Source organism: Sycon ciliatum, chromosome 1 (genome assembly GCF_964019385.1).
Source record: "Sycon ciliatum chromosome 1, ocSycCili1.1, whole genome shotgun sequence".
NCBI classification, from domain to species: domain Eukaryota; kingdom Metazoa; phylum Porifera; class Calcarea; order Leucosolenida; family Sycettidae; genus Sycon; species Sycon ciliatum.
Window position 1 is genome coordinate 90,695,436 of NC_088643.1, and position 21,152 is coordinate 90,716,587.

At 46.4% G+C, this 21,152-nt stretch overlaps 1 protein-coding gene across 2 annotated transcripts in view; it reads right to left on the bottom strand.

Moving 5' to 3' along the window:
* LOC135806398 (mucin-2-like) overlaps positions 1-21,152 on the bottom strand; it is a 30,305-nt gene that overhangs the window by 3,354 nt on the left and 5,799 nt on the right. Inside the window, exons 6-18 of one of the 2 annotated variants that reach the window (XM_065320575.1) lie at positions 20,136-20,315; positions 18,656-18,814; positions 16,107-16,148; positions 13,497-13,763; positions 13,305-13,339; positions 10,022-10,082; positions 5,517-5,675; positions 4,359-4,583; positions 3,350-3,589; positions 2,717-2,846; positions 1,837-1,935; positions 1,386-1,461; positions 142-243 (exon numbers count right to left, since the gene is read on the bottom strand). In XM_065320575.1, the coding sequence (XP_065176647.1) occupies positions 142-243; positions 1,386-1,461; positions 1,837-1,935; positions 2,717-2,846; positions 3,350-3,589; positions 4,359-4,583; positions 5,517-5,675; positions 10,022-10,082; positions 13,305-13,339; positions 13,497-13,763; positions 16,107-16,148; positions 18,656-18,814; positions 20,136-20,315 (1,775 nt within the window). Of the gene's footprint in view, positions 1-141; positions 244-1,385; positions 1,462-1,836; positions 1,936-2,716; positions 2,847-3,349; positions 3,590-4,358; positions 4,584-5,516; positions 5,676-10,021; positions 10,083-13,304; positions 13,340-13,496; positions 13,764-16,106; positions 16,278-18,643; positions 18,815-20,135; positions 20,316-21,152 lie in introns of both variants that reach the window. The other variant, XM_065320574.1, reaches the window with a different exon arrangement.

The following is a 21,152-nucleotide window of genomic DNA, read 5'->3' on the forward strand; positions in this document are numbered from 1 at the left end:
TGTCGTGATAATTTGAACCTTCAAATTTGAAATTTGCTATTCAAATATTCTTAGAGCATCAAAAGGTCAAATTAAAACGTTTAAATACTCGAATATTCGTTACATCTCGGCACAAAATCCCTTGCCTCACGCCTCACTTACTGATTCTTGGATTTTCTGCACAACAGCCTCAGGATCTGGATTGAGTGTGTTGCCTTGAACATTGAATGATACGTACGTCATGTACTCTCCTCCTTCACTAACCTGCAAAGTCAGTCACGCACACGCATGCATACACCCACCAAACAACACCAAAGTACATAAAAAAGAGGAGAAAGATTCAAACAAGTATTCATACAACACTCCTCAGGAATCTTTGTTTTACTGATGAACAACTGGAGCACACAAGAATGACTCCTAGAGGAATCACTCGGAATTTGAGAAATAACACCTAATCACAGTACTGGCATATAGAAGTGTGATTGCATATCGGAGCTTCGAGCTTCGATATAACAGTGTATGCCAACCTGAAATCGGGTTTTCCTTTGCTCGAGATAGCAAAGAAAAAAGGTTATATCTGTTATATCTCTGCTCTCCGCTCCTCATACAATCCCCACTTCACATCACAATGCATCATTGCTTGTGAAATGGGCAATTTCTAACACTGAGAGGGAGAAAGGGAAAACCCCAGCAACAATTGGATATGTGGGTACTAACAATCAGTGCCAAAATAGTCAGGTGAACATCTAACCAGCTATGAACTAAAAAAAAACTTTTACAGTTGCAATGCTGTTCTCCACGTATTTCTTAGTTACGGGTAGTCAGCTGTTCACGTTGTTTTAGCACTGATTGGTAGTACCCATATATCCCATTGTTGCTGTTTTCCGTTTTTCTTCTCGTTCTTAGTATTAGAAACTACACTTCCAACCAAATGTCCGTACTGTGAATAGGTGTTCTTTGTCTAGATATATTTGCCCCTGGTACCACTCCACCAATCCACACACAATGAAATGCAGGGTGCGCAGGCATACTGCACAAGAAGAAAAACAAGTACACTCATGTTCCGTATTTTCCGGAGTATAACACTTTGAACACTCAAAATTCACTCGAAAAAGGGGCGCGGCTGTGATAAATAGGACAGATGTCTGTATTTCGTGGCAAAAAAATGGGGGTGCGGCTTATACTCCGGAAAACACGGTAGCCCTTCGCGCCTCTTCAGCAATATCTACAACTTGGAGTCACCGGCGTTGCTGGTGTGAATGAGGCTGGCCAGAGAGCACATATGGTGGAGATGGAACTAATTCATAAATATTATTGCGAAAATAAAATACAACAAACACAAAGTAATTGTCGTTTGCGACACACTGAATGAGCTTGTTGTGATGATTTTGTATCGCGACCCATACCTTGCTGGTTGCGGTGAATTTGGCAAGTTGCTGTGATGGGATGCTGAAGCGAGTCATCAGCTGTGTTCTAATTTGCCTGCATACACCAGAAGAAGATGGTGCAAATCGAACGAGCAAAACTCATCAGATGGTATCTATTGGTTGACTGGAAGCAAATAGAGTATCTAGTCTACAGAAATGGGCATTGCACAGTTGTGCTACATCACTACTAGATAGTACAAAGGATGTGCGAATGGCATCCCAAATAATGCAACTCGCGCATATGCTCTGTATTGTGTGGCAAATTAGTGCTTGCAAGCCGCATTCAACACAAATCACCTCAAACAATGATGTAATCGATGACGTCACCAGTCATCACAATACCTATAATAAAAGCTATCATGCAGTTGGTGCAGATCAGGCCAATACTGTAACGCTCTACACTACATCTCGGTTACTATTAGCAACATACAGGGCAAGCAGTTTCAGCTGTGTCTGCTCTTCGTCAGCATTCAGGGCATCGTACAGTGCCTTGTTGCTCTGCAATGTCAGCGTGAGGCGAATGATTTTCCTACAGAGAAAGAGAGAGAGAGAGAGAGAGAGAGAGAGAGAGAGAGAGAGAGAGAGAGAGAGAGAGAGAGAGAGAAAGAGAGAGACAGACAGACAGAGAGAGAGAGTACATCAAAGGAAGCACAGCAGATAACTTCTAAACAATATTGTTTAAAAGCATATGGTATAAGTCAGGCGTTTTCCAGAATGCTCTTGCTAGACCACTTATCAAGTTCCATGTTGCAGAGTGAGGCTCAGACTAGTAATAAAGGTGTCGCTAATTTCCAGTGAGATTCTGGAACGGATCGTCGAAGACTCACCTCTTGCATTCTACAAGGCCACAGCATTGCACTAAGCACAAGTCCTGATATTCACTTTATCCGCCTCTGCACCATTTTCTACATTAGGCACTGATGCTTGGGAGGTTCTCCCCCTGCTTGCTGCCAACCATGAACAGAAGCCGAATTTCATTTGGACCAAAACAGGTGTTTGAGGAGTCCCTGCAAAAGGGCAACACTGCCATTACAAGGAATGTAAAAAAACTTCTTTCCCGCACGGTTCCAGTTAGCTTGCAAATACCAGTAGCAAAGACAAAGCAGTGACTACATGAGTAAGGTGTATGATTGTACTTTGAAGTATAAGCATTACATTTCTCAATTGGTTACCAGATTTACACCGTGCTCCAGTACCCTGCATACTGTAAACACACAATACTACACATTTCTAAAGGTTACATTATATGTACTACGTGTACATATACTCTGAAAGACTCTGATGCGGCTGTGTACCCTAGAGACACTTACACGTCAGGTGGAGGCTTGCACAAACACAGGGAACAGCCGTTGGCGTTCGTGTCCGACAACACTCCGTGAACACATTTTTGAGTGCAAGGCGCGCAGGTTGGTGTGGAGGTACTGTCTCTAGTGGTGGCTACTGGGAAAGGAACACACACAGATATAACAGTATGACCGGCGGCAGGAGGTTGCCCAAACAATCGCAATCGCCAACCACTGCCAAGTCACAGTACGGAATACAGTTTTCGACCCGGGCAGAATCGGTGATAAGATATTCGACTTCATAATTAAGCAATGGTAGTTCTCAACCAATAGTGTATAGTATGGGCTGACTCTGGGTACTTGCCCGGTACATATACCAAAACAAGCCAACAAACAAACCACAACTCCCACCGATGGAAGGAATTTGTTCCAAACATACACACTACCACACTACCACACATTGCCCACATTGCTCAAACAAAGCGACCATCTGTCCAGCCACAACATACTGCATATAGCCACCGAGACAAGATGTTTTTCACCATTAGGTGAAGTGCCTAGCCGTAGCGACTCATGACACTGTAGGCAGATAGCACTGTGATAAACTTAACCAAACACGTTATTAGTACTGCCGTGCATGTTACATGTGTCTAGTGGTACCTGAAGGCACACAGGGCAGTGTTTTATGCAGAGCCGGTGGTACATGCTGGGTGGTATTGACACCGGTCGTTGGGTTCACACACCAGCAATAACCGCTAGAGTCACGGCATTGCAGGACGGTGAACGAGCCATCGGCCTCGCAGCCGGGAATGTAGGACCCGGGAGCTTGACGACGACGGCGCCCTATCGGCTGAGGACCAGAAGAGATTGCCTTCTGGCGCTGTGACTCGCACAATGATGCTGTACACATACACATACACATACACATACACACACAACAACAACAACAACAACAACAACAACAACAACAACAACAACAACAACAGCAACAGCAACAGCAACAGCAACAGCAACAGCAACAGCAACAGCAACAGCAACAGCAACAGCAACAGCAACAGCAACAGCAACAGCAACAGCAACAGCAACAGCAACAGCAACAGCAACAGCAGCAGCAGCAGCAGCAGCAACAACAACAACAACAACAACAACAACAACAACAACAACAACAACAACAACAACAACAACAACAACAACAACAACAACAACAACAACAACAACAACAACAGCTTATCTCTTATTGGCGATGGTGCCATCGCGAGAATAAACTGAGAATTCAAAAAAACATATACACAAAATATACACTTATACATAATTTATGCACAAGCGAAAGCATGAATATAATATCGAGCCCACTCGGGGTTGCCAGCAAGCACTGTGTTATGTAGACTCGTAGTCGTGTGATGGACAATGCCAATGGTGTTGCTATGGCTACTCCCTTTCACAGTCATAGTCAACCACTATGACTGGACACCAATGTATAGCAGTGAACAGTGATGTGCAGCTATGACCACTGATGTATAGCCTGAGTGAGCAGCTGAAGGGAACAGTGTTCAGATAGCAAGATGAGAGGCAAATCAAATGTGGAAAGATGGAAAGAATTCAAGAAGTGCATGAAGTGTATCAGTCCGAGCAAAGCGAGTATCAACGACAAGTACAAAATACTACTCACTGCATCGACAGATTGGACAGCCACTAGTCGAGTCGCTGGCTTGGCCATATTGGCATTTCGAAGGATCAAACGCAGACTGACAGGTAGGTTTAGTGCACTTCTTTACACACATCTTACTACAACCCACACTGCAGCAGCCATCACCATCCTGTGAGCAATCACTGTCTGAAGAACATTGCAGCTGACAAACCGGTGACACTGATGATGACTTAGGGCACACGGTAGCTACAAACAAATACAAGCAAAGACATAAATCATGTTACGAGCACAATGGCACTGGCACTTTGTAGAGGTGTGTGTACGCAGGTACAAATACTTGATGAGGCCATAACAGCTGTCCACAGCACACATTCTTCACACAGTTTATTTCCACTTGCCCAACTGGAAAGCAACAAAACGGAGAGGAAGCGACATGAAGTACTCTCTCCAGGTGCTCGTACACTGCTGATGAAGATCTGTTCCCGGTGCATGTAGGTACTTGAACTCTACTTCAGAAGGATGTAAAAGCTCTCACCCGACTACAGAAGTATTTCAGCTTGAATGTGTTACTTGCGTAGAAGTACTTGCAACCTAAATTCGAAATAACTCCAACATGCAGGAACCAAACCATCGGTGCTTGCATCATTACTTGTACTGTTTTTAATTCACATGGTGTGGAGAGGTGGACAATTCAAATAAGTAGAGAGAGAGAGAGAGGAAATTTAAAAAGTTACAAGTCCGATGTTCACACCCTGGGCAATATTCAGGTGACCAGCTCTCTCCCTCCTGATACGAGTGTACGGCTCCACCTCATGGTGTTGAGCACTCTGTGTTCGGTGGGAGACTCTGCTCATGTCCTTTGATTCGAAAGTCAACCACTGGCATGGGAGTGAGTCTTCCCGGGGTTTGTCCCACATCTATACAGTGTAGGAACGCTATCACCCGGCTCAAAGTCCAGGTGTACATGCACATGCACATACACATGCAGCTCTTAACCAAGGTGACAGATGTGACTCAGTTCAAGTATGAGTACGGTAGTTGCACATGCAGTACTTGCTGTACTCATAGTACTAGTCCAACAAGTCACACAACACAAGTGAATGAATGCAGCTACAACTCAACTGTGAGACTGTGAGACTAGTAATACTTGTTGTAGTGTACAACTGTAACATACCGTACCTGGAGGTGTGCATGTCGATGTGACCTCTACCACCTTGACATAGAAGTATGCATGGCAGCCGGCACAGTAGTTGTTAACACACACCGCCGCTGGGTGTGCAGGGCAGCTTGCATTCTGACAGGGAGGTGCAGCGCACACTTTAGCTGGTCCACTGCATGCTACACATACAGTGGTGTGCATGACACGGTGAGCACAAGCACATGTCATGCAGAACACACACACACAGAATATGCCATCAGTGAAAGGAATGTCACACAGAAATGTCAACAGAAGAAGGCAAGTGCGCACACTCCACCCAAAATCGCTCCACTCAAGACTGAACATCATACCGTGAGGCTGGGTACTGCTGTGGTGCACTCAGATGCCAAGAAACAACAACAACAACAACAACAACAACAACAACAACAACAACAACAACAACAACAACAACAACAACAACAACAACAACAACAACAACAACAACAACAACAACAACAACAACAGCATGGTACATGTTCACTGTGCAGTGGCGGATCCAGGATTTCGCCGAAGAGGGGGCCCAAGGTATACGCCCCCCCCCCCCCCCCCCCCAAACAAACAAAACAAAACAACAACGACTAAGTCCCGAAGTTGTGAAGAGCTGCTGTATTCCATTCTCACGACATTTTCAAACTGGACTGGAAGTGTTGTCAAGGTGTGGTGTAACTCAGGCATTAGGGCGACACTACTCTACTAGCAGGTATTTGTATGTTACAAAGTTACCACAAATATACATGTAATATTCCGTCGCTGGAACAGTGCTAATACTCTCAGTGGGCTTGGCGTGCGAAACCGGAGATCCAGGCAGAGAACTGTCACTGGAGGAATGACTTGAAATGACTTCACATTCAGGAGCAGGTTCGGGTAATGTCGCAAGTGCAGGAACATTTCCACTCGGCAGCGGCTGCGACGGACCTTTGGACGGCTCTTCAACGCGAGCTCTCTTATCTACCGGTCCACTGAAGAACGACCTGATGTCATACCCTTTCCTCTTCATCGCATATCTGAAGGTAACCCCTTGTCTACAAGCGAAGTAGAGAGAGCGTTTAGTTTCTGACAAGTGAAAAAGAAAAAGGAAGGACGAAGCCGACAGCACGGTACACCGTACACTTACAGGACTTCAGCCCAACGCGATCGCTGCACTAGCTGCACTTTGTACCATGTACCAGGCCCTGCATTTTTGGCACGTTTTTCACATGTTTGAAGTGCGGCCGTGTACTCAGGTCGCAGTGCGTACTGTAGTTGTACACAGCGTGCTGGCTAGTGCGTGACACCGGACGGATAAGTACCCAGCACGCGTGACCCACTTGACACGCCAAGTCATTTCGAGCGCTCATTCTACAGTCTACCTGGTCTACTGTAATCCTACATGTAGACCAAGGTCGAAATTGTCAAAGGGGGGGCCCAGGCCCCCTGGGCCCCCCCCTGGATCCGCCACTGACTGTGGTATCTTTAGCTGGAGTATGACTGAGCACACCTCTCCCGTCTTTGCAAGTCCATCGAAGAGGTGACCTCGAGTGTGAGCTGGAGATGCTGTGGTTGGAGATTCTAGCCCCAGGTCGACCAGACAATGAGACGGTCTTACTGGGCTGCTGCTATCGACCACCTATTGAATCTGCGAGCTACTGGGATGGGCTGGAGTCAAACCTAGAGACTGCCTGCAGTGGACCGCAGACCACAACTGTGCTAGTAGGAGACTTCAACGTAAACTTTAATGATGCCCATGCTGTGACTCCTTTGCATCATGTACTCCAGTTTAACCTTCGCAACCACGTCACATCTCCTACCCGAATGACCAGCAGTACTGCCACACTACTGGATCTATTCTTGTCTACCACCCTGATCCAGGTGTTTGCGAGATTATACATTTGGATATCAGTGACCACTCTGCAATACTTGCCAGGCTGCCTATTTCAGCAAGTCACCACTTGAAGGGACAGCGTCTGCGCAAGACTCGTTGTTCGCACAAAGTTGTTCGCACAAAGTGGATTGGAATATGTTTACATGTGACCTGGAGAAGACACTAACTACCTGTGACTCTGTCTGTGTGGATGTGCTTGCGTCGTCACTCACTGCGGGAATCCAGACCACTCTAGACAAACATGCTCCACTTCGGGAACGGCGCCGCAAATCTCGACGTCCTTGCCCCTGGATTACAGATGAGTTAGTGGCAAGTGTTCGTTAACGGAACCGGGCGCATCGTCTCTGGCTCCGAGACAAAACCGATCAGAACCTTAAAGAAGCGCACCGATCAGCTCATTCCAAAGCACGGAAGTTGGACAGGAGTCTGCGCAACTTGTACTTCACTAAGAGATGTGATACATCAGATCAACGGCAACTTTGGGCTGTCATGAACGATGTCACAGGCCGACAGAAGACACGGAAAGAACCTGAAGCGCCGCTTGAGTCACTCAGTAAATTGTTTGGAGACATTGTGCATGACCCTATGCGGCCACCTGAGCTGCATATACCACATGGTCCAGCCTCTGCATCTAGCTTCTCAACATTTCAGCCGGTAAGCGTGTCTGATGTTGCACAATGCTTGCAAATTGTGAGTCCTCACAAAGCATCTGGGAGTGACAACATTCCTGGAATTGTACTGCAGCAGTGTTCAGACGTCCTGGCACCTCCATTTACCACCCTAGTCAATGCATCCTTGACATCAGGTACTGTGCCAGTGTGTTTTAAAACATCACACATTAGTCCACTGTTCAAGAGTGGCGATGCAACATCCCCTACGAACTATAGACCATTGTCATTGCTCCCTATTCTGTCCTGGATTTTGGAGTTCTTTGTAAAGAAGCAACTCACAGCATACCTCACACAACATAGCATATTACCGAGCAGTCAGTTTGCCTACAGGAAAATGCACTCTACCGAAGATGCATTAGTTCTAGCCGCCAACCGTTGGCTGTTGGACAAACAAGAGCGTAAATACACGGGTATTATGATGGTTGACATGTCAAACGCGTTTGACCGTGTCCAACATCAACGTCTGATTGATAAATTATTCACCCTGGGAGTCAATGGCAGAGTATTGTTATGCAACTTATGGTTGGCTAGCTATCTGTCTGGTCGTTCTCAGCGTGTCAAGGTGTGTGAGGCTCTCTCTGATGCAGTCCCATGCCCCAAGGCAGTGTTCTTGGGCCGCTTCTCTTTGTCCTTTACACGAGTGACATTTCCGACGTCATACCTTGCATTGTTGTTCATCAGGAGTTTGCGGACGACATCATCCTAGATTATTCTGATTCAGATCTGGACACCGTTTGCAAGACTTTGACTACGGCTGTGACACGTCTGTCTGACTGGCTCTCCGAAATTGGGCTTCTGCTGAATACCGGCAAAACCCAAGTCATGGCAATTCAACCTCGGGGACTCACTGGCAACATACCAGTCGTGAAATGTAAGGATCAAGCCTTAACTGTTACCTCCACTGCCAAATACCTTGGCGTAACCATTGATGACCAGCTATCCTGGCAGCCACATGTCTCCAGTGTTGTGCAGAAGGCGTCAGTCGCCATCAGCCAGCTATGGCGCCATGGGCGATCTCTGCCCATAAGAGCCCGCAGACGTTGGTACATTGGCATTGTGCAAGCACTACTAACGTACGCATCCAATGCATTCTTCCCGTCGCTGACACAGCAGCTGCAGAGTCGTTTAATCAAATCCAGCAAATCCGGAATTAGTGCAATTTTCCGACTCTCTAGCCGTGCATCCACAGCCCCCCCTCCTCGTGGGCTTATCTATTCGATCCCTAACTCACATTTTTCACTACAAGGTTTTGTTTTTTGTTTTCCGTTGCCTACATGATCTTGCAAGTCCTCTTTTCTGCACCTACTTTCAGTTGACGGCTAATACAGGCCAAGCATCCCGGGATGATTGCCGAATTACTCGAGGACAGGAACAGCGGCTACTGCAAATGCCTTTCCTTCCTGGACCTTCCGGTCGTCAGTCATTGACATTTGTGGGAAGCACTCTTTGGAATGCTCTTCCCAGCGATATTCGCCTCCACAGTGCGGCTTTTGCCTTTAAACTGGCTCTGAACAGAATTAATTATTGTAATTTGTAACCAGTGTTAATCGCGCTCCTTCCTTGCTCGGCATCCCTACACATTACTGCATGTTTTCTCTGTGTGTTCTTCACTGCATGCTTACACATACACACACACATTTGAATTATATACATACTTCGTGCTTTGGAATTATCATGTTATGATTCTTTTTAATATTTCCTTCTCTCATAATATTATATTCGTTCTTAGCAGGAACTGGAGGTTAAAAGAAAGAAACAAACCTCATTGGTCCACATGCACATCTACCGTGCCTGTATTTGTAATACTGGTCAGCTACTTTGACACACTGGAAGTAAATTGAAGTTGATGCTGCAGATGTACTGCTGCTGTACCAGGGAGCACTAAAAACGGATTTTAGTACTCCCTGTGCTGTACTGATTATTGTGACAGGGCAGTAGTGACATGAGAGCTTACCTGAAGTGCATACAGGATAACCAGCAACATTGATGCAGGGTCCACTTGCACAGCGTACGGTCTGACAACACAGCAAAGTGACAGGGGCCCACCGGCAAATACAACACAGCTTAGGGAGTGCTCAGTGTGTAACATCACAAGTCAACACTCATTGGATGATTACTGCGTCATTGCTACTAGTAAAGTATTCTCATGTAACCCAGAGCAGAGTGTAATAATGTCAACTTGCCAAGGAAAGCCAAGGAAAGCCAAGCACAGTATACAAAACACAACACTATGCACAAGGCACAATGCTATGCACAATGCTATGCACAATGCACAACACTATGCACAAGGCACAATGCTATGGTGTAACTGGTCCACTTCTCGCTTGGCTGAGGGATTACCTGACTGATCGTCACTTGAGGGTTGCAGTTGGAGGTGAACTTTCCAGTCCGTACCCGACCAAAGCTGGCGTGCCGCAGGGCAGTATCCTTGGTCCCACCCTGTTCATCCTCTACACCAATGATGGCGAGGACCACCTCCCACCAGGTATGGAGCTAGCAGCCTACGCTGACGACACCACTCTCTTCCACTGCCTCAAATCAAGAGCTGACATCGATTGTGGCTCCGAGCTCCTCCAGCAGGGCATTGATGCGTTTTCCCGCTGGGGACATAAGTGGAGAATCAAATTTGAGCCCTCCAAGACGCAGGCAATGTCTATAGGCCACCATCGCCACCCCTGGGAGCTCCCTCGAGCAACATTTGACGGCACACCGGTCAGTGAAGAGAGCGGCTGAAACTCCTGGGAATCACCTTCGACGACACCCTGAGCTACCCCTTCCACCTCCGCTTCCTAGCTTCCCGTGCTAACCAGCGGATTGGCTTCCTGAAGCGAGCGTCTCCCATTCTGGACGCCGAGAGCCGCCAACGTGTCTACAACGGCTTTGTGCGACCCGCACTCGAGTATTGCCCCTTAGTGTGGTTGGGATCACCCTCGTCCCATCTTAAGAAGCTGGACCAGATCCAGCGAAGGGCCCTCCACATCATCGGAGCAGGTACTTGGCTCCCTAGCCTGGCACTCCGTCGCCTGGTGGCTGCACTTGCCTATACCTACAAGCTCTGCTATCTGGATGCATCCAGCCCTCTGAAGCAGATGCTGCCCAAACCAGCCACTCACTGTGCCCCCGAGACAAGACCTACCTGTCAGTCTCTCCAGCTGCAGGATTCCCATCCATACCAGATGACAACTGGCCTGCCTGCCAACACCCGGAATAGCTGCCTCCAAGGATTCCCTGCTTGCACCATTGCAACGTGGAATGCCCTGCCACCAGACCTGTTCCACCACCCTCCCGCCCAGCTCCACATGCAGAGCTTAAAGAAAAAGGTGTACCGTCACCTTCTTGCTCAGGACTGGCTCTCTGCTACTGATGCACTTTAGATCTGCTCGCCAACGCTTTCCCTGTTCTTGTAGTGTTCAGCTGCTTACCTTATAACCCTGCCATCATCACGAATATTCTAATTCTCATGCACATGTCCCAGAACCTGCTATCCTTCGCAGTCCCCATCACCAAGAGCACTGTGCTCTTCTATCTCCCAGCTCTCTCTCTCTCTCTATCTCTCTATCTCTCTTTCTCTCTCTCTCTCTCTCTCCCTCTCTCCCTCTCTCTCTCTCTCTCTCTCTCTCTCTCTCTCTCTCTCTCTCTCTCTCTCTCTCTCTCTCTCTCTCTCTCTCTCTCTCTCTCTCTCTCTCTCTCTCTCTCTCTCTCTCTCTCTCTCTCTCTCTCTCTCTCTCTCTCTCTCTCTCTCTCTCTCTCTCTCTCTCTCCCACCAGATATAGTTCTGTACTCTACGAGTCGTAGGATTGTATTCTGGATGGAGTTGACAGTTTGTGCTGAGGACAGATTCAGTGTCAGTAACTCGCAGAAGGACAGGCGGTATGCGGATCTGGCCGATCAATGCCGAGCAAACGGGTGGCAGGTCGTTTCTTTTTCGGTTGAGGTAGGTGTGCGTGGTTTCATCCCGGACTCTCTTCGGAGGGCTCTGAAAGCGCTTGGGTTTTCTAATCGAAGAATAAAATTTATTTGTAATTTGTGCAGTAAGACGTCTCTGCGAAGCAGCTACATCATCTGGTTGCGACGTCAACAAAAACACTGGTCGGAAGATCCACTTTTCTGAGGTACTGTATGTGGGGCTCCGTTTATTGAGGTGCGTTGAAATTTATTCTCTTTATCTTATTATTTCTTTTCTATAATTTCCCCATATGAGTTCCTATCAGTTGCTGTGAACACCTTGAGTGGAGAGCGCTTGCTCGAGCGTTGAACCGGGTTCTTAATCCACCATACCCAGTTCGCAAGGCTGGGCGGGGTTGTGAGCAGGCTTTCATTTCATCTTTTCTTATTATTTCTTATTATTTCTGCTTTTCATCTCATTACAAAAATTCTGCGCATTTTTTCTCCATCTGCGCATAAAATCTAGACTGACAACCTGCTTGTTAAATCATGCACCTGCTTTCAGGCGTAAAAACCCTGTTGTAGAGGTCTCAGTCCTCATTTGTTAGACTTACCTGTCTTTATAAATGTAACTTACTCTCTCTCTCTCTCTCTCTCTCAATCTCTCTCCTTCTTCTCTTCGTCTCCCCCCCCCCCCCAATCTCCCGATAATTATAAGCTCCCCGTTTTCTTTCGACGCGTTTGCTGTGCAGTGAAGCCAAGACCCTAGGTCGGTGGAGCACATCAGACCCCGTCACCACGTCCACGATTCATGCCTGCGATGCTGCACCGCTGCTTTGCATGTCATGATTGGAAGCTGTGGCCTTAGTAAAAAACAAAAACAAAAAAAAAACTAGAAATTAATGCGATTAATAGTATAAGTGAAGCGGACATTACAAAATGATGAATGAGAATACATGTATCTAAAATGGTTGTTCCTAATTGATTTACTTGAGACTATCATCAGTCAGTTCTTTCCCACTTTAGTTTTTTTTTCTTCACACCTCACCTTGTAGACTCCCCACTATCCTATAACCTATAAGTAGTTTGTTTCTCCGTATAGCCTCTATTGTGAGACGATTTTCCCTGATGATAGTCTCAAGAAAATCGATTAGGAACAACCATTTTAGATACATGTATTCTCATTCATCATTTTGTAATGTCCGCTTCACTTATACTATTAATCGCATTAATAAAGTTATTGTCTCCTCGTCGGCTTTTTCTAAAACTAGAAATGTAATAATGTCAAGCCAAGCACAGTATATAAAACAACACTAGAAGCAGCAGAGTGAAGTTTCCCGAGGGCAACTTACCGAACACGGATTTTGGGCCGGTGTTGTGGCAGCCACTGCAATAAATAATAGAAACACACGTACATCACATACAACAACAATAATAATAATAATAATAATAATAATAATAATAATACAACAACAAATCAATGGTACCCATGGCAACATGATCCTTGATGCAATGGTATAATTATGTACTGATGGGCTACTCACCAGGTGTGGTTCGAACTGGGCGAGTGCTTTGAACGCGAGGAGAGGTTTTACCCTGAGGAGTAGTTCGAACACGAGGGGAGGTGCGAGCGTGAGGAGTCGTTCGAACACGAGGGGAGGTTCGAGCGTGAGGAGTCGTTCGAACAACACCCGAGGTCGTAGTCATTGGAGGAGGCAAGCATTGGCAAAGCTGGCATCCATTAGAATCCACAACATAACCATACGGACACAATTTGCGGCAGAGAGGCGGGCACTGCACGGTCACTGGTTCTGAGGAGAACAACAAAACACACGAAAGCAACTGCAGTGTAACCAGTTTGAAAGCAAAGAGGTGTGACTGGCAAAGCTTATGCATACTAGTGGTACCATTGAAATCTGTAGGACTACACATACATACTCTACACATACGGACTACACATACATACTCTACACATACATACTCTACACATACATACTCTACACATACATACTCTACACATACATCCTCTACACATACATACTCTACACAGACATACTCTACACATACATACTCTACACAGACATACTACACATACATACTCTACACATACATACTCTACACATACATACTCTACACATACATACTCTACACATACATACTCTACACATACATACTCTACACATACATACTCTACACATACATACTCTACACATACATACTCTACACATACATACTCTACACATACATACTCTACACATACATACTCTACACATACATACTCTACACATACATACTCTACACATACATACTCTACACATACATACTCTACACATACATACTCTACACATACATACTCTACACATACATACTCTACACATACATACTCTACACATACGGACTACACATACATACATACTCTACACATACATACTCTACACATACATACTCTACACATACATACTCTACACATACATACATCCTCTACACATACTGTTGTGAATTCCAGCAGAAATCCAAGAGAGCTCGATACCGGGACGGTAGAGCCGTGACACACTAGTCAGAACAACAGATGGCTTGATCAGTCACAACTTAAAGTGTCATGCCATCTCAGGCACTCATCAGGTAATATGAACATCAAGAAAAATAACCCACTATTTAAAGCCCAGTATGGCGGAACAAGGATAAACGAAAGCGCTAGGGGCGCTATCAACTCATATCCGATTCAGTGCCATAGCCAGTAAGGATCGCGGTACTAAGAAAGGTGATAAAGGTGATAAAACGGTACAACTGAGCTGGCACAGCTAGCGAGATGCGCGGTGCAAAGATGATGATGGTGACAAGGCGGCAGAGAGCTATCAACTGGCCCTACTGCCTGGAAGCAGGGTGCCGAGAAGATCATGTTATTGGTGTTGATAGCATGAATTTATTTTGATGTCGACATTTAGATATCAACTCCGACCGCCTGTTGAGGCTCGATCTCCTGTCGGCAGTGATTATTCTCGCCTTCTCCTCGAGGCACAGGCTGCATCTTTTCGTTATGTTGCTGTAGGCCTTGGCCTTCTGAACCACTCGCCGCTTGATGTTGTGCGTCTTGCCATTATCTTTCAATTCCCACACATGCTTTGAGAGGCCCGTGGATTTGCGGTATCCAGGAAGCTTGATGGATGTCTTGTGATTCCCGTATCGAAGCTTGAATGGAGGCTCCGTACTGCCAATGTAGGTCTTGGGCCCATCGCGATGGCCATCACTCGACACCTCCGCCGCGTACACTATGCTGGTTGCTTGGCACGCTCCGTTGAGAGGGCACTGGTCCTTGCGACGGCAGTTGCACGAACGGCTTGTTCGGTACCTGGACGCACAATTGACTCTACACATACATACCGTATTTTCCGGAGTATAAGCCGCACTTTCAACACTTGTAATACACACAAAAAGTCGCCACAGCTTATACTATGGCGGTCAAATGAGCCATGAAATACAGGGTAGATGCCACTGTATCATTTCATGACAACAAATCTGGGTGGGGCTTATACTGGTATTCCCGTGTGTCTTATACTCCAGCCAATATGATACTCTACACGTGTTTTAGGTCTGCAGACTTTCGACACTACATGTACATATTCTACACGTTTTGCGACTCTCCATATGGAATATAGCATGGTCATGTAGGGCCCTATCACCATGTTTTACCCACTGTGACGCACAGCCATGAACCAGCACAGCGATCTCTTCTTTAGTGCCTACACGCCCGCCATGTGTTCGGCATAGGCAAAACAGAGTGGTAAACCACACCTTGCATTGATTGCATTTGTGATTTCGGAGGGGCATCCAAAACTTGGTTTCCATATAAATAAATCATCAAAATTACGTGCCTGGTATGTTGATGCTGTCAGTGTCTACTGTGACATTGCTACACTATATGATAACAGTGTGAACAACAGTCAACTTGGCACAGCACGGACAGTGAATCTGACATTCAAAGACCTGGAATAGAGATTTCCACCATCTGAAATTCGGACACAATGTCCCATGACCTGACTATTCAGCTACTGAGGGTTGCGAGAGACATGCTGCCTATAGTGCCTAGAGTGCTGTGGTACTGCCCTCAAGACTTAATTAAGCCTGGGCGGGGTAAACATCTACACATTACTCACTAGTTGCAGCAGGTGTTGTTGGAGTTGGAGTTGTCACAGCAGGTTTTGTGGGCTTTGTTGTAGCGGGGGCAGGCCCAGTGCGGCATGCACATGTGGGACAGCCTCGAGAGTCCAGTACATTGCCGTACATGCAGAATATACCACACACTGGTCCACACTGCAGTCGAGTTGCTACAGGTAGAAAACAGCGCAGGGACAAGTGTAACCTGATTGAGACTACCTACACAAGAAACGGATACTTGGTTGGCCAAAGTTTATACAACACCTGTATATACATTGAGCAACCTGCTAATATGAGCTCTACAGCAATGGAGTAAAGCTGCTGCCAGGAGGGTCATGACAATTATCAGTCAATACAAGTGTTTCGGCCACTGTGGTTGTGTGGTCGTGTGGGATATGTAAGATGTGTGCATTTCAACATGGAGGAGTGCAGCCTAGTAGCGGTGAAGCTCTAGATCATTCTCTTTGGGTAAAAAGAAAAACAGTAGCCGGCTCAAAGAAACCCTGTTCAAGTAAACACTTTACAACCCCCCCCCCCCCCAAGGTTCTGGCACAGAGCACATGAATTGAAAAATTTACTCTGCAAGCTGTCACCCATTGTAGTGCATTCATCCAATGTAACACAGTGAACAGATCTCTGAACATGTACATGTACATGTACATGTGGGCAAGTGCAACACACCACAGCCAAGTCAAGCGTACTGGCCTAACTTAAAATCAGTTTTCACCAGTTGTAGTCTTCGGGGTGCCGAGTCGATTGGTCTTGGTCCGAGGAAGCTGAGACACTCCGTTCCTCCTTTATTCCCAATCGAACTCGCGCACTTCCACCAAAACTGGGTGATTGCGCACTTCCACCAAAACTGGGTGATTGCGCACTTCCACCAAAACTGGGTGATTGCGCACTTCCACCAAAACTGGGTGATTGCGCACTTCCACCAAAACTGGGTGATTGCGCACTTCCACCAAAACTGGGTGATTGCGCACTTCCACCAAAACTGGGTGATTGCTCCCTACTACTGTAAGTGGACAAATTTTCGGCCTCCCAGGGCTACAACACATTTTGGCTACAACACATTTTGGCTACAACACATTTTGGCTACAACAAATTTTAGGCCTGTACTGCTGCTGCATATATACACTGTCACATTGAACCTTGCAAAGCAAAATTTCGGCTGCAACAAATTTTCGCCCAAATATGATCAGGCCGAAAGTAGCCAAAAATTAATATGCGCCGAATATTTATTGACTTACAGTAAATGGGGATTTGTATGCAAAATGTCACTAAAAATGCCATTCCGTCCTTATAAAAGCACGGTTGACTGCGATTGGCCCATATGTTGTAGTCTTTCGGACGCTGAGTCGACTGGTTTTGGTCCGAGAAAGCTGCGATGCAGCGTTCGGCCCGTACACCCAATCAAACATAGTTGAATAAGCGGTCACGTGCTCATGCGTGCACAAGTCACCTGGTCACTGTGCCTGCAGGATACAACTTACAGCCTGTTTGGGTGCGTTTCTGTCACTCGAGTTGAACTTGAGTTAAACCTTGGTGTGAAAGTTGTAGCTGCAGGTACGGTGAATAAGGGCCAAACGCTGCATGGCATCCTTTTCGGACCAAAACCAGTTGACTCAGCATCCAAAAGACTACAAAATATGGGCCAATCGCGGTCATCTGTGCTTTTACATGTGTAAGAACAAAATGGCGCTTTTAGTGACAGTTTGCATACAAATCCCCGTCTAGTAGGGCGCAGTCACCCAGTTTCGGTGGAAGTGGTGAGTTCGATTGGGAACAAAGGAGGAATGGAGCGTCTCAGCTTCCTCGGACCAAGACCATTCGACTCAGCACCCCGAATACTACAACTGGTGAAAATTTGATTTTAAGGTATACCTTATCAAAATTACGTGCCTGGTATGTTGATGCTGTCAGTGTATACTGTGACATTGCTACACTATATGATAACAGTGTGAACAACAGTCAACTTGGCACAGCACGGACAGTGAATCTGACATTCAAAGACCTGGAATAGAGATTTCTACCATCTGAAATTTGGACACAATAGACACCCTTAGCAAAAAACGTTATGTTGTAACGGTATTACCGTAAGGGGGAAAATACCGTGATTTTGGTTCGACCTTTAGCGAGATGCACGCTATTTTTAGTACGTTGTTGCCACGAGCTCGCGAGAGTAGCTAGCTTTTATTTCACGTGGTACAACCATTTATGACACCATATACGCGGTACAAGGTGAAATGCGTACGGACTATACAATATTTGGCCAAAAAACGTACCGTTTGTCAGAACGATAAATCAGCCCCCATAACGTTTTTACGCTGCAGCTTCAACGCTATTTGAGTGATCAAGGTACGAGTACCGTAAAACACAGCGTTACCATTGTTTGCTAAGGGTGTCTAATGTCCCATGACCTGACTATTCAGCTACTGAGGGTTGTGAGGGACATGTTGCCTATAGTGCTTAGAGTGCTGTAGTATTGTCCTCAAGCCTCAAGCCTGGGTGGGGTAAACATCTACAATTTACTTACTAGTTGCAGCAGGTTTTGTTGGAACTGGAGTTGTCACAGCAGGTTTTGTGGGCTTTGTTGTAGCGGGGGCAGGCCCAGTGCGGCATGCACATGTGGGACAGCCTCGAGAGTCCGGTACATTGCCGTACATGCAGAATATACCACACACTGGTCCACACTGCAGTTGAGTTGCTACAGGTAGAAAACAGTACAGGGACAAGTGTAACCTGATTGAGACTACCTACACAAGAAACGGATACTTGGTTGGCCAAAGTTTATACAACACCTGTATATACATTGAGCAACCTGCTAATATGAGCTTTACAGCAATGGAGTAAAGCTGCTGCCAGGAGGGTCATGACAATTATCAGTCCACACAAATGTTTCGGCCACTGTGGTTGTGTGGTCGTGTGGGATATGTAAGATGTGTGTGTTTCAACATGGAGGAGTACAGCCTACAAGTAGTAGCGGTGAAGCTCTAGACCATTCTCTTTGGGTAAAAAGAAAAACAGCAGCCGGGTCAAGGAAAGTTCAAACCCTGTTCAAGTGAACACTTTACCAAACCTCCCCCCCCCCCCCCCTCCAAAGGTTCTGGTACAGAGCATATGAATTGCAAATTTACTCTGCAAGCTGTCACCCATTATAATGCATTCATCCAATGTAACACAGTGAACAGATCTCTGGATATGTACATGTACAGTCGTCCCTCTCTAATCCGGCACATTTTGCAACGGCATTTTCTGCTGAATAAACCGTTGGCAATGGTGCTGGATTATCAAATCCTGCCCTCCAACCTGGCCTACCTTGGGAATATCCTATGCACTGGCATAGGATATTCCCAAGTGTATGTTACATGTGTCATGTATGTTACAATGCTCCCTGACAGTATGCGATGTACAACTGCTGGATTAGAAAATCGAAATATGTACAGTTTGAGTGATTTGTTGCAGAAAATCGCTGCTGGAGGCGGAATTCAAGTGCCGGATTAAAGCGTAGAAAAGGAACTGAAAAAATCCGCTTTGCCAGAAAGTGTGCTGGTTTGCAAGGGTGCTGGATAAACAAGTGCCGGATTAGAGAGGGACGATTGTACATGTACATGTACATGTGGGCAAGTGCAACACACCACAGCCAAGTCAAGCATACTGGCCTAACTTAACATTGGCCGATCAACAAGCCTCAGGAATCATGTCCTCTGCATGACGTGATGATACAGTATGAACTGTCTCTTGAGACCACCTGTCCACAGAGACCACCAGTCTTTTAGAGACCATGTGCATTAAAGACTACCTGTGTTTAGAGGCCACCTGTCTTTTGAGACCAGGCATCTCACAAACCAGATCATGTTTCCACATACATTTTATTTTGACTCGGTCCACAAAGACCACCTACGTGTAGAAAGACCATTTTCTGCACTCTCGGGTGGTCGCTAAGGCTAGACTGAACTATAGTGCGCGTGCGCGCGCGCGCACACACACACACACACACACACACACACACACATGTTTGTTCTTACTTGCCACCGCAACAGTCGTAGTCTTTGGCTGACATGTCGACGTCACGTTATTCCCATTGAGATAAAAGTGGGCATTGCAGCCATTGCAAAAGTTTCCAATACATGTAGCAGTAGGGTGCATTGGGCATTTAGTTGTGGAGCACGGATGGATGATGCACTGGTATACAGCACCAGTACAAGCTGCAATAGAAACCAATAAGAACAATGAACAACGTTTGGTCCGTGTGCAGTGAGGAGTTTGTGGGTAAGACAGGGCGATTTTTTCACGAGCATTTTCCACAGCATTGCACACCACTCAAGCCCTGGGGACAACACCGTAGTACGCATCATAACAACAAGAACAGTTACACCCTACCAACACAACACCCCCCCCCCCCTCCCCCCACCTCCTCTCCCTTCACTGCACCGTCCATTCCTTTCGCCCCACCATCCATCCCCGCAAGGGATGTGTCACTTGTCAACTGCCGTATTCGTGAGGATATCCGCATTCGTCATCGTCGCCCAGCTGTCAACAATGAGCATGGTTTGAGGCTTCTTGGCACTGTTTGAAGTAGTGATACCTCTTGCCTTTTGCCCTGTTGTATATTTTTCCCTGAGAGATTGAACAATTTTCAACACAAAGTTCTGAAAAAGGGCCAGAAATCCCAAAAGTCTATTATGGACAGACCTACTTTGAAAAGCAGCAGCAGCAAGTTACCCAGTTTTATATCCCTGTAGTATGGTACGTGTGGGACTCCGCTGGCTTATTGCTATTGTTTGTGTGAACACCCGCGTGATGCTATTTAGTATTTACCCTTCCGCTTCAATGCTTCTGGTTGCGTGTACAGTGGAGTGCCGATTATCCGCACCCCTCAGTTGGGGCAAGGGGGCCCGGGCTGTCTCCAGGGGTTCGGATGAGGAGCAGGTTCGGATAAGGGCGCGCCCACACATCCATCTGAAACATTTCATTTCTCGTTCTCTTCGGCAGTAGCACAGGACTTAGACAAACTCCAGCTCCACGAAATGACACCATGGGGA